Here is a 12,235-nt window from a genome sequence, read left to right as displayed (position 1 = left end):
TTTCAAAAAGAAAATGTTAAAAACCAAAATTCAGTGATTCAAATCAATCAATTAAAAAGTTCGATGGTATCCACACAAACATTAAAACTTGAGGGTATTTAAAGTAATTTATCCAATAAATACTTATTTTATTTTTTAGGTAAAATTCATGTTTAGTTTTGTTTCATTTTAGTACTTGTCGTTAAAAACTTAACGGATGGGCTGATGGGACATAGCTCTAGTAGATGGACAACCAATCCAAATGGTGAACCACGAGAGAATGACGAGTCGACTAACATAGTACAGTTTCAGACTCATCAAATGGTTGACGACGGAGATCGGAGGATGAAGAAATCAAAGAGTCCATCGTCAATTTGGAGAGATAGAGTCATTTTACGATGAAATAGAGGTCTAAATCACTTTTAAGGGTTGAAAAGGTGCGGGTTGAAAAGTTTGGGTTTCAACGACCAACGAACTCATCCATTAAATGTTAACAACGAGTAATAAAATGAAACAAAAAATAGACGCTAGATGTGATTTTAAAAAATTGCAAGTTTAAGTACTAAAACGAACTAAAATAGATAGTTTAGGTACTAAATACGTAATTTATCTCATTTTTAGGATAAATTATGCATATATTAGCTAAACTATCGGTTTTTATCTATTTTAGTACTTAAACTTCAATTTTTTTAAAAAATAACTCATAAAGTTTAGTTTTTATTTCATTTTAGTACCCCGTTCAAAATTTAACGTTAAGTTTTGCAAAATTGAAAGTTTAAGTCCTAAAACATACCAAAACTGATAGTTTATGTGGTGAACACATTAAATTTTTAACAATGGGGACTAAAATGAAATGAAACTAAATGTTAGGAATGGTTTTAAAAAATTAAAAGTTTAGGTACTAAAATAGGCCAAAACTAATAATTTAGGTATTAAATACATAATTTACCCTATTGTTTTATAGAGAAAATTCCACCAAAATTGATGCCCGTGCTTTTATCTTTAAATCAGACACTTGAAGAAGATAGAGACTTGATTCTCTTTTGTTCATCTTCAAACCCTACATATCTTCTTGTCTTTACATGTAAAAAAAATTAAGAAAAAAAAAAACTTGCACAAAGACAAGCTTTGTCAGTCTCTTCTACAAACCAATATGTAAAAAATTCGGTGCCGAGTTTTTTTACAGGTGAAAAAACGAGAGCAACAATGGCGAAAGCAAAGGCAAATGTTAATCGACAACAAGAGAATGGAGCTTGAGTGGCAAATGGTGATGAGCTATGGGAAAAACTGAAGAACAACAGAGACTGAGTTCGAATGTGAGCAGTGAAGTACTAGTCGAGGAATCGAACGCTTCGATTTCGAGCTTGAGCTTTAGATTCGTTGCTTGTGGATCCAGAAACTCTCCCATTGGCCTTCGATGCTTCGTATTCGTGCTGCTTGCTCTTGCTCTCTTTCTTTCTGCTTTATTTTGGCTTCCCCCTTTTCTTCATTCTTCAGATCACTCCGATCTGGATCTCGATTCCAGGTTCAAAGGTACTTTTCCATCTCCCTCCCTCTCTCTCTGTCTCTTCATATAATCAAATATATATATATGTATTTACATGTGTATGCATGGATCTGAGATTTTGATTTTGCTTTCTTTAGCTTCACATTTCTGAGTGTTGCTGGGAATGAATGAATGAATGAATGAATGAATGGAAGTGAAGATAATGTAGAAAAAAAAGGAGAATCATACCAATTTGATTTTCTTTAGATTTTATAATTAAAATTCCATTAGAGGAAACTGGGTTTAAGAGTGTTAATTACCAGTTATATGGTTGTATTATCAATTAACAAAATAAGATAAATCAATTTGATAACTTCTTTTCATTAAATATGTATAAGGGATTTAAATTACGGCTGCGGTCAGTTGGATAGCGATTATTGCGATTGCGGCAATAATAAGTGCTATTGCGGTTGGTGCGGGTGTCGCGGTTGAAAAATAACGGTTTCGGGTGGAACCTTTGCCACTATAGAATAGCCACTATTCTAATAGCGGATCGCTATTTACATCCTTGATATGTATATATAGAATTATTTATTGTCAATGGCGGACGGCATATGTCATCATTTGATTCATTGACGGTGTATATAATCGAAAATAAATCCGTATAGTTTAGTAATTCACATTTCTTTTCCTAGAATTTGGAGTAAATTTGGAGATGCAAATGGTAGAATATTTTTCAGAACTATATTTTGATTCTTAACACTTGTGTGATTACATGAGCCAATGTTTTGGATTTCTTTAGGTTTTGTACTGCAATTGTTTTTAATTTCATATTTCGAGTTTGCTGCTAATTGTATATACATTTGTGTGTAGAATCGAATTTGTTCGGCATAGAATAGATCATTAATATCGGTTTTTACGTCATGTACGTTGCATGTATGTATCGACTTTGTTATAAGTGTCTGCATTCGAATAATAATTGCAGTAGTTGTTTATACGTTCTTCTGACTGAAGCTGGTCCATGGTATTGGCAATTCCATGCTTGCTATGGGGTTGGACCGGTTGAATTTATGATCATGAAAGTGATTTAACATTTGTTTGAAAAATTTTGTACTGACTAATATTTATTGCCCAGGTCATGATATAGTAGCGAGTTTTAAAGTTGAGAAGCCGGTTTCTTTTCTGGGAGACAATATTGTGCAGCTTGAAAATGACATTTTTGATGAGATAGGCTTTCCCACAAGCAAAGTATATAATTTGATCCTTTTTTGTTACGCAACGTATTGTGTTCGTGTTATTTTTGCCTAAATCCGGTTACTTCTTCGATCCAGGTGGTCATCTTATCTCTCGAACCTTTAAATGTACCGAATGTATCGAAGGTTGTGTTTGGGGTTGATCCTGATGCAAGATATTCAAAGATATCTCCGACCGCTGAAAGTTTGACACTGTCGTCGTTTGAATATCTGGTTACACACCGATCGTCCTTGCGCTTGACGGAATCCCTGTTCGGGGAGTCGTATTTCTTGGACGTGCTGAAATTCCCGGGAGGAATCACTGTAATTCCCCCGCAAAGCGCGTTTCTTCTGCAGAAAGTGCAAATCCGCTTCAACTTTACGTTAAACTTCTCTATTTACCAAATACAATTAAATTTTGATGATTTGAGGAGCCAGCTGAAGGCTGGACTGCATCTAGCCACATATGAGGTTAGGCAATCTGTCTCTTTCGATTGGTGTTGCTTTTAGTGCTTAGAATTTGTGGAGTAAGATTAAAGCTTGTTATGTACTATTAGAGAGTTCTATTAGCATCTCTTGTGCCGAATCTGATGCGTTTTATTTTGCGAGTTTCAGAACTTGTATATTATCTTATCAAATTCGGAAGGTTCAACAGCTGCTCCCCCAACTACTGTTCAGTCATCTGTTCTGCTGGCCGTAGGGAATAATCCATCGATTCCGAGATTGAAGCAACTAGCTCAAACCATCACGGGTTCTCATTCAAGAAACCTCGGCCTGAACAACACTGTATTTGGTAGAGTTAAGGAAGTTCGGCTTTCGTCCATTCCAAAACATTCCGTTCATGGAGGTGATGGCAACTCAAACTCATCGTCCCCTTCTCCTGCTCCTTCGCCTCATCCCCTCCACAGTAACCACCATCATCACCATCATCGTCACCATCACCACCACCATCACCACGGTGATGATCTAGCTCCTGCAGTTTCACCTGCTACATCAGCCAAGAAAGGTGCTGCATCTGCACCAGAAGTTTATTCACCTGCCCCCGAAACAATTTCACCAGCATCTCAACGGAGTAACAAGGCAAACCCGCCAGGCTGCCATAATGGGAATAAAAGGAGCAAGGGGAAGACTCGAGAGGAGTCTAATGTAGCCCCCGCTTCCACACCCGAAATTTCTCCTCAGCATTCTCCTGTCCCACCAAATGTACACTCATCAGCACCGGCACCCAAACCTAAGCTCAGACCCGTTTCCTATTTGACTCCCACATCCAGTCCGCTGCCAAATGTAGCGTTTGCTCATGACAAACCTCCATCGAAGAGTGAACCAAATAATGAGGCTCCCGACGGGACACCTTCAGTTCCGCCATCAGCATTGGCATCTTTACGTAAGTAAATGATGTTTTCTGAATAATTAAAGATGATATTTTGACATCTTAGCCTATTCTTGCATGCCAAACCGAAAAAGTTCCGATCATTAATTATCTGACCATTTCTCACATTCAACTGATGTCTGAACATGCGTTTCTTATGCAGTAATTCTAGTCATAATTAGAAATTTGAGAATCATTAGCGATCAGTTCAATTCATGTTTTGATCCATGCCTCAGCTTTTCTCGTTTTCTTTTAACTTCCTCCGTTCTGATAATTGTTATATCGGTCGATGTAATTCATATTCAGATCCGAGCTCTAAATATTCTTCGTGCAGTCACATCGACTAATGCATGTATGCTAACGCATTACTTTTGCTGCATCTGCAGGTCTTCCAACTATGCAATGGCTGCTTTCACTCCTATTAGTTATTACCATGTTGTATTTATAACAAGAGAGTATGAACCTGTTTTCTAGTTACAATCGCTTTCAAACTGTATAATTCCGAAACTAGCGTTTCGCCAACGAGAGCAACTCAAAGGGCGTGCTCTCTTGTTCGGTTGGATAAATGCTGTTTTTCCGTGCTGGAAATATCCGAGTAACGATCGAGTGGCACCATTTTCAGGTCAAAAGCCACACTGGTGGCAGGGCCTATAGATTATGTGACCACTGCTTTGTGTATTCTCTTTTGCTGAAATCAGAGGGAAAAACAGATCTATATGCAAATACTTTCCTCTACTTTTTCTCATCTTCTACTTTCGGTTCAAGTTAATTAGGGATGTTTCTGTAGATACTCCATTTTGGTTGGAAAAATATGTAATTAAGCATAATTTAGAAGGACCTATTAATTTAAAACTCAAGGGTAAACTATACCGGTAGTACCTGAACTTTTAGGATGCTTGCAATTTGGTCATCAAACTTATAAAACTTGCATTGTGGTCATTGAATTTTTAATTTGCTTGTATTTTGGTCACTGTTGCGACTCCAATACAAATTTTAAAAGTTTGGAAACCAAATTGGTAGTGTCCTAAAAGTTTAAAGACTACCAGTGTAGTTTACCCAAAAATCAATATAAGAGGTTTAAAAATCCATTATAGAAAATTAGCAACCTGATTATATGAATTCTATTAGCGTAAAATACGGATTTATGGGTTGCTTGTTTATTTCAGAATGATTAAGCGTTAATGATTCAGAGGCTCTATATGAATTAGTTCTTAATGTGACATGTTGTTTGATAATAGCTCTGAATCATTCAGAATGTATTTATGTGTTGAATCATTCAGCACTGTTTTGCTGAATCAGTCAACACTGAATCATTCAGAGGTGCGAAATAAACGCGCTGAATATTGAACGGTTCAGCATTCAGCGCGTAATGATTTCATTAAGAGGCAAACAAATAGCCCCTTAATCTTATAATTTTATTATTAATTCATGTTATATATATAGTCTCATAATATCTTGTATTTTTCAAATTTTGAAATTGAACAAATTACCGTAGTCTCTTGTACAATTTCGACTTTAGTTAATTTTTCCCTTTGTCCGTAATTTTTTGTCTATAAGTTTCCACCTAAAATTTGTGATTATTTTATTTTTCTTTTGATTTGTATTATTTGTGATTATCTTCAGGTCGGATTTTTCGTCCACCCGACCCAACCCAAAAATTATAAACCCTCCACCCGTCTCGAACTCGACCTTATTTTCTGAGATAAAATCTGAACACGATTCGACCCAAAATAATATATTTATTAAAAATATTATTTTTATTCAATAAAAATAGAGATTTAATTGAAAGAAAATAATACATAGAGAGTATTATTGAGTCAAATAAAAATTGAATATTTTTTTTGTTGTAAAAGGTTACTTTGTATTAAGGGATTAACAAAGTAAACACCTCAAGACCCTCATTAAAAAACCTCCCTAATCCTACTTGGAGGAAAAAGAGTATGTCTTGAGGTGCAATAGAGCAAAATGTAGTCCGATACACATAATAGACCAATCCCAGACTACTCTGGAACAAAAAAAATCCCACGAACAATACAGCGTGGGGCACAGGCAAAAATTAAAGACCAATCCCAATCTAATCTGGAAGCAAGACCGGACAAAAGAAATGAAAAAGAAAAGCAAAAACGCAGCTTCAGACTCAAAACGGAATCATTAGCCGAGCGACCAGCATCCACAGAAAACAAGCCTGAAAACACAGAACCAAACGAACACCATCAGCCAACGCCACGAACAATAGCTTCTGGATTTCGAACAAAATCAATCACCGATGGAATCAACCTCGGCCATAAGTAATTAACCCAAATCCCTATCTAGACCAAAGCAAGATGAAAGATCTGATCTGTTGTGAAGGACAAACCTTTGAATCTGGTTTTATTTCTGCAAATCCAAATTGTCCAAATCAGGCCAAAAAATCCCATATGCCAAATCCCCGCACTTTCCTCTTAATACTCTGCACAAACCAAATCTATAACAGTTTTTTAACGTCCATGGGAATTACGAAATTAACATTTCATACACTACACCAACGTTTCCAAACATTCCAAACTACCACGCAATGACAAAGGATATGGTTGATCGTTTCTAGCTCAGAATTGCAATACAGGCAACGACAATCAACACAATTAACGTCTCTTTTTGCCAACTCTATCATTACCGGCAGCCTACAATGTACTGCTTTCCAAAGAAAAGCGGAAACTTTAGGCGGGACAAATTTATACCAAACCAGTTTCCAAATTGGATCTTCCAAAAAACCGGCAGAAGAAACTTTAAGACATAAAGCTTTTGGATTATAAAGGCCATCATTCGCTCCCGACTACAACAACCTGTCCGAACTATGGATTGAACTAACCGCATTATCCAGAACATGCCTAAAATCATTCCAGATTGGTATTTCCCAATCAAAAAAGACTCTTCTCAGATCAATCCTCCACTCCCATCTACCCTGAACCCAACAACAAAATTCCTTAATCTTACCGCATTTTTTAACTGCTATACTGAAAATTCTCGGAAACGATAATTTAAGAGAACTTTTTTCTGTCCAAAAATCTGCCCAGAAACCGATCATACTGCCATTTCCCATAACACACCTCAAATCGGCGATAAAATCAGTTTCTGAAGACCCAGTCAGATTCACAATATTACGCCATATCCAAGAAGAAAGTCTGATTTTTACCGCTTTAGGAATGATGTCGTCTTGGTCATAATTATACTTGGCAACAATGACCTTCCTCCAAAGACAATCTTTCTCCGCGCTAAACCTCCAAATCCATTTATTAAGCAGGGAACGATTTCTAATTTTTATGTCGAAAAAGCCCAAACCCCCATGAGCTTTCGGTTTGCAAATGTTTTCCCACTTAATCCAATGGATACTCCTATCGGACTTAGGATTCCACACAAAATTCGCTATACATCTATTAATGTTATCAGCAATGGACTTGGGTACTGTAAAAATGGCATATAATAGACCGGCAAATTAACAAGGACCGATTTTATAAATGTAAGTCTCCCACCCAAAGAAAGCATTTTACCTTTCCAACTATGTAGCCGACTCTTAAATTTGTCTATAATGGGATTCCACAAGGACTTAGAGTTTTTTCGATGACCAAGCGGCAGCCCCAAATATGTCGACGGAAACTCTGCCCAACCACAATGAATCGAATCTACCCACCTTCTAACTCTACTTTCTTCCAAATTGATACCAAACAGCTTAGTTTTGCGCATGTTCAACTTCAAACCTGCGGCCACTTCAAAAAATTTTAGCACCCGATTAAAATTAAGAACAGACAACAGATTTGGAGCAGAAAAAATGAGTAAGTCATCAGCAAATTGAAAATGGGATAAAACAAAGCCACCAGTCCCCACATCAACACCACAACAAAGGCCAGATTCCGAAGCCTTCTTAATCATACCACTTAACGCCTCGCTGACAATATTAAAAAGCAAAGGCGACAGCGGACATCCTTGTCTGAGACCCCTCTTAATAGAGAAACTGTTGGACGGACAACCATTTACAAGAACATCAATAGTAGGGGTAGAAATACAAAAGCGGACCCATTTTCTCCATCTTCTATCGAACCCCATTTTCTTGAGGATCAGGTCTAAAAACTGCCAATCGACCGTGTCATAAGCTTTGCTAAAGTCTGCCTTGATCAGAACCGCTTCTTTCTTATTTTTCAATAGCCCGTCAATGACTTCGTTAGCGATCAGACTGCAATCCGCGATTTGTTTACCAGGAATAAAAGCAAACTGATTTTCTCCTATAACGACAGAAAGACACCTGCTCATCCTCCTCGCCATTACACGAGCAACAATCTTATACAAACTACCCACCAAAGAAATGGGTTTGTAATCATCCGGAGAGATAGCCTCTGATTTCTTCGGAATTAACGGAATGAAAGATTTATTAAAAGAGATGTCGTCTACTCTGCCCCAGTAGAAATCCTCCATAAACTTCATGACTTCATCCTTAATATGCTGCCAAAATTTCTTAAAAAAGTCCAAACTAAACCCGTCTGGACCAGGCGCTCTCAAACCATCCGAAGACTTAATTGCAAGCCATACCTCCTCTTCGGAAAAAGGACTCTCAATGAACCTTCTGGTGACGGCGTTTAATCTCTTAAAAGGGATGTCAAATTTCTTCAAAGCAAAAGTCTTCACCGTGTTATAACTAGCGGCAAAAAAATTTGCAAACGCTTGTTGAATAGCAGCCTGATTTTTGATACACGAATTCTGAAATTTCAGCTTAGAAATCTGATTTTTCCGACTTCGGGAGACAGCAGAAAGATGATTTTTTTTTGTATTTTTATCACCCTCTTTAAACCATCTAAGCCTTAATTTTTGTAACCATTCACGCTCTTCTTTCCTTACCACAGCCCATAATCTAGCCTTCAACGCAGAAATCTCTTGTTGAAATTGAATATTACTAGGATCGGACAGCCATCTATCTTCTAACGAATCAATCTTTTTACTTAACTCTTCCGCAGATTCAGGATTCAACTCCTTGAATTCCTTCTCTCTAGCCTTTGTCATATTTTTGGCTAGCAGCAGCAGATTGTTAATTCCTAAGCCTTTATTAACAACACATGATTCCCGGATTCATATGTTAGGCACCTCGATCAGATCGCAAACAGAAATAAACTCTTCAAAAATCCTCGACGCAGACGCATAATCCTGGGTCCCCGTTCTTTCAGAAATCAACTTGAAAATTTTTATTAACTCAATAGATTACTCACACATATTGAACTAAAGGTATTGAATTTCTAAGAGATGTTTTTTCCGGCAGGTTCATTTCATACTCTTATCGTCCGGCAATAGGCGGCTAGGCGCTCGATGATCGAGCACTCGGATTCTCGAAGCTAATTTTCGATAATCCGAGTAAAATTTCGGGAATTTCGACACTCGAAACTTAGGCACATTGGTGATGAAAAATGGCATATATAGTGCATAAAATGGCTTACAGAGACGATGGTTCATGTTGTTTCATTCATCAACAAATTAATTGTTATTCAAATGAATGTTTCTTCTTTAAGGCAATCAATGCTTCTCTGGGGGGAGAATCACAGCAGTTAGTTTCCAAACAACAAAATCCAAGTACTAAACAACCTGAAGCCTACTACTCTCAGCAGATAATAGATTCTTCGATGGCGGAACCAATGCGACCGCTCCTTGTAGAGAACTCGAGTACTTCTTATACACAGCCTGAAGCCTGCCCTCAGCAGCCTTGGAATGGAAATAAGCCAGCAGCTTAGCACAATCCACGAGCTGCGACTCCGAGTAATCAGTGTGGAACTTGAGTGTGTCGGTCCAATTCGGAGTCTTGTTTAGGGCGCATCGAGCGGCATACACCGCCGAGGCAGCCACCATCGATGGGCAGAATCGAATGGTCTCGTAGTGCATTATCCCCAGCTCGGCTAGGAAATATACCATGCTTTGCATCTACACGCAAAAGAAAACAACATCAACCATATGTAAATTTTCATCTAAACACCAACAAGTGACTGAAAGAAGTAAAAACACACTTCCGGATCCGGGATCGATGCCTTGATGAATCGAGCTAGGAAGACATAGTGTGTAGGCACTGTCACAGTCCATTCGAGCCTTCCCAATATAGTTTTCTCCATCAAAAGTACTTGTTCATGAGTGTAAGCTCTGTCAGCAATGCACACCAGATCATTCACCTCAGGGGGCCAGATTTCTTCATACTTGGTGGCAATAAGCATGGCACTCATGCCCAACAGCTGTAATTCCTTCCTCGGGACAACTTTCACCGACAAGAATCGGTCGATCAAGTTGACGGTAAGATAGAGAGCTTCTGGTGAAAGCTCGAACTTTTGATGAACATCAATCAGCCAATCAACAAGAATGGACCTCATCTTCTCATTAATATCGGTCTGCAAGTGCATATAGTCACTTGGCCTGCTCTCATTCTGCATTTTCCACAACATTTTCATAAGTCCCGGCTTGTCGAAAATCGAAATCATCTTTCAAGTTAGACATTGATGAAATTTGTTATTTATTTGCTAACCTCAACAGATTTATAGAACTTGTAGATATCCTCAACATATTCCACACCAGCCAAGTGGTTATAAGCATCTGCTTCATCAATATCATGAACAATCTCCTCCTTCGGCTTGTTTGCAATTTCATGAGCCGCCTGAATTCCGAAACAACAACAAAAAGTCACGTTTTTGCCTCGAGTTTTCGACAATAATTACTCGAAAAAGATTCGAAAGATTGATTGATTACCTTGCTTCTTGCAGTAAGGGCCGAAGAGAAAGTATGTTGCTTTTTCTTGGATGATTCCTCCCTTTGAGTGACTTTCTTATTGTTCTTCGCATCAATAACCTTCTCTTTCTTCTTCTCCTCTTTTTTCGACTTCACTTCCACCACATCCGGGCTGATTTCGATCACTTCTGCATGCGCCGGCACCGGCTTAGCAGCGGGTTTCTTTTTCAGCACAGCGGCGGCAACACCTCTTTTTGGCACAGCAGCGGCTCCTTCAAGAACAGGAGCTTTTTCCACATTTACACATACATTTTTCTGAAATCCAAAACAAACCCAGATTTTGAATTAGGATTTTCTTTTTTCTTTATTAATCAAAATAAGTCAAATCGGATAAATCGTATATAAAATAAACCTTATTCTTCTCGACGGCGGCGGCGGCGGCTTCGGCATTGGAAAGTAATTGGGCGCAAAAAGACCTTGTGCGTGGACGATGAATCTGCTGCTGCTCTTTGCCATCAACAACCGCTCCTCGGACCTTCACCACGTTCCCAATATCTCCCAACGCACGGCGGTTCCTCCCATCTCCGGCCGCAGCGTTCTTGTTCGCCTGCTTGTGAACTGCCGCTCCGGCGCCACCAACTCCGGCCTCGCCTGCTAAAGAAAATCATCATTTCCTTAAACGATTCATATGGTTCTAGCAAAATCCCACCAAAACAAACACAGATCGCAAAGAACCCATTTCTTTTTTTGGCCAAAAACTTTCAAGATAAACCCATAAAAATCATCTCGAACAAAAAAAAGAAGAAGAAAAACAAATCCAAGCAAGCATTCAAGCGATCCTCCCCCAAAACAAAAGTCAAATCCCTAAAAGCACCTATGCCTTGTTGAGGTACAATTGTTCTTGAAGCCATTTTTGTTGTTGTTGTTGTTCTCTTCACTTTCGATCTTCTCTTTCGCCTTTCTCTTAGGGCTTCTAGAGAATATAAGAGGAGAAGGGGAGATTTGGTTTCCTTTTGAAGCTAAGGCGAGCCAACGGGCATATTTGATTTTTCAAAATACCACCGTTGGATTGCTTCTAATCTAACGGTACAAAATTCGTCACTAAATTATAGCCGTTAACCTACCTGTCAGTTTAAAGGCTCCATGTGGCTCTGTCTGCTAAAATAAAGTTACCCGTTTGCGTTCTAGGGTTTTGCCTGTGTAAATATATATATATAAATGGGTTAAACTACATTATTAGCTATCAACCTATTATTTATTTTCTACTTTGGTCATCTAATATTATGTTTGGGTAAAATCATCACTAATTTTACATTTTTTATTTTGGTTATCAACCGCTAAAAGTTTAACAATGATGTTGACTACAAATAGTCTTGGGTTGGATTGGGCATTTGGCCCATCGAACCTGACTGGAGTATAACGTACCTCTATAAGTCACTCAATCCG

General features: G+C 38.3%; 2 protein-coding genes across 3 annotated transcripts; one reads left to right on the top strand and one right to left on the bottom strand.

Moving 5' to 3' along the window:
• The first annotated feature begins 1,006 nt into the window (after positions 1-1,006).
• Positions 1,007-4,811, top strand: LOC120187727. The gene is made up of 5 exons (XM_039191374.1): positions 1,007-1,512; positions 2,601-2,713; positions 2,797-3,168; positions 3,313-4,081; positions 4,453-4,811. Exons 1-5 carry the CDS (start codon positions 1,257-1,259, stop codon positions 4,512-4,514), a joined length of 1,572 nt encoding a protein of 523 aa, XP_039047305.1. The 5' UTR covers positions 1,007-1,256; the 3' UTR covers positions 4,515-4,811.
• Positions 4,812-9,590: 4,779 nt separating this feature from the next.
• On the bottom strand, positions 9,591-11,823 carry LOC120187527 (G2/mitotic-specific cyclin S13-7-like). Of its 2 annotated transcripts, none has more exons than XM_039191245.1 (6): positions 11,664-11,823; positions 11,202-11,440; positions 10,811-11,104; positions 10,590-10,718; positions 10,084-10,491; positions 9,591-10,000 (listed from the first exon to the last, which is right to left on the bottom strand). In XM_039191245.1, the coding sequence occupies exons 1-6, from the start codon at positions 11,698-11,700 to the stop codon at positions 9,659-9,661; spliced, it is 1,449 nt and encodes a 482-aa protein (XP_039047176.1). In that variant the 5' UTR covers positions 11,701-11,823; the 3' UTR covers positions 9,591-9,658. The 2 variants fall into 2 exon arrangements, with proteins under 2 accessions (XP_039047176.1, XP_039047168.1); XM_039191237.1 differs by having other exon boundaries at positions 11,202-11,443; positions 11,664-11,822.
• Positions 11,824-12,235: the final 412 nt, after the last annotated feature.

The sequence above is a fragment of the Hibiscus syriacus genome, unplaced genomic scaffold (assembly GCF_006381635.1).
Source record: "Hibiscus syriacus cultivar Baekdansim isolate YM2019G1 unplaced genomic scaffold, ASM638163v2 tig00004041_pilon, whole genome shotgun sequence".
In the NCBI taxonomy this organism is placed as follows: Eukaryota; Viridiplantae; Streptophyta; class Magnoliopsida; order Malvales; family Malvaceae; genus Hibiscus; species Hibiscus syriacus.
Note: the sequence above shows the minus strand (reverse complement) of the source record. Positions and strands in the feature narration are given on the sequence as shown.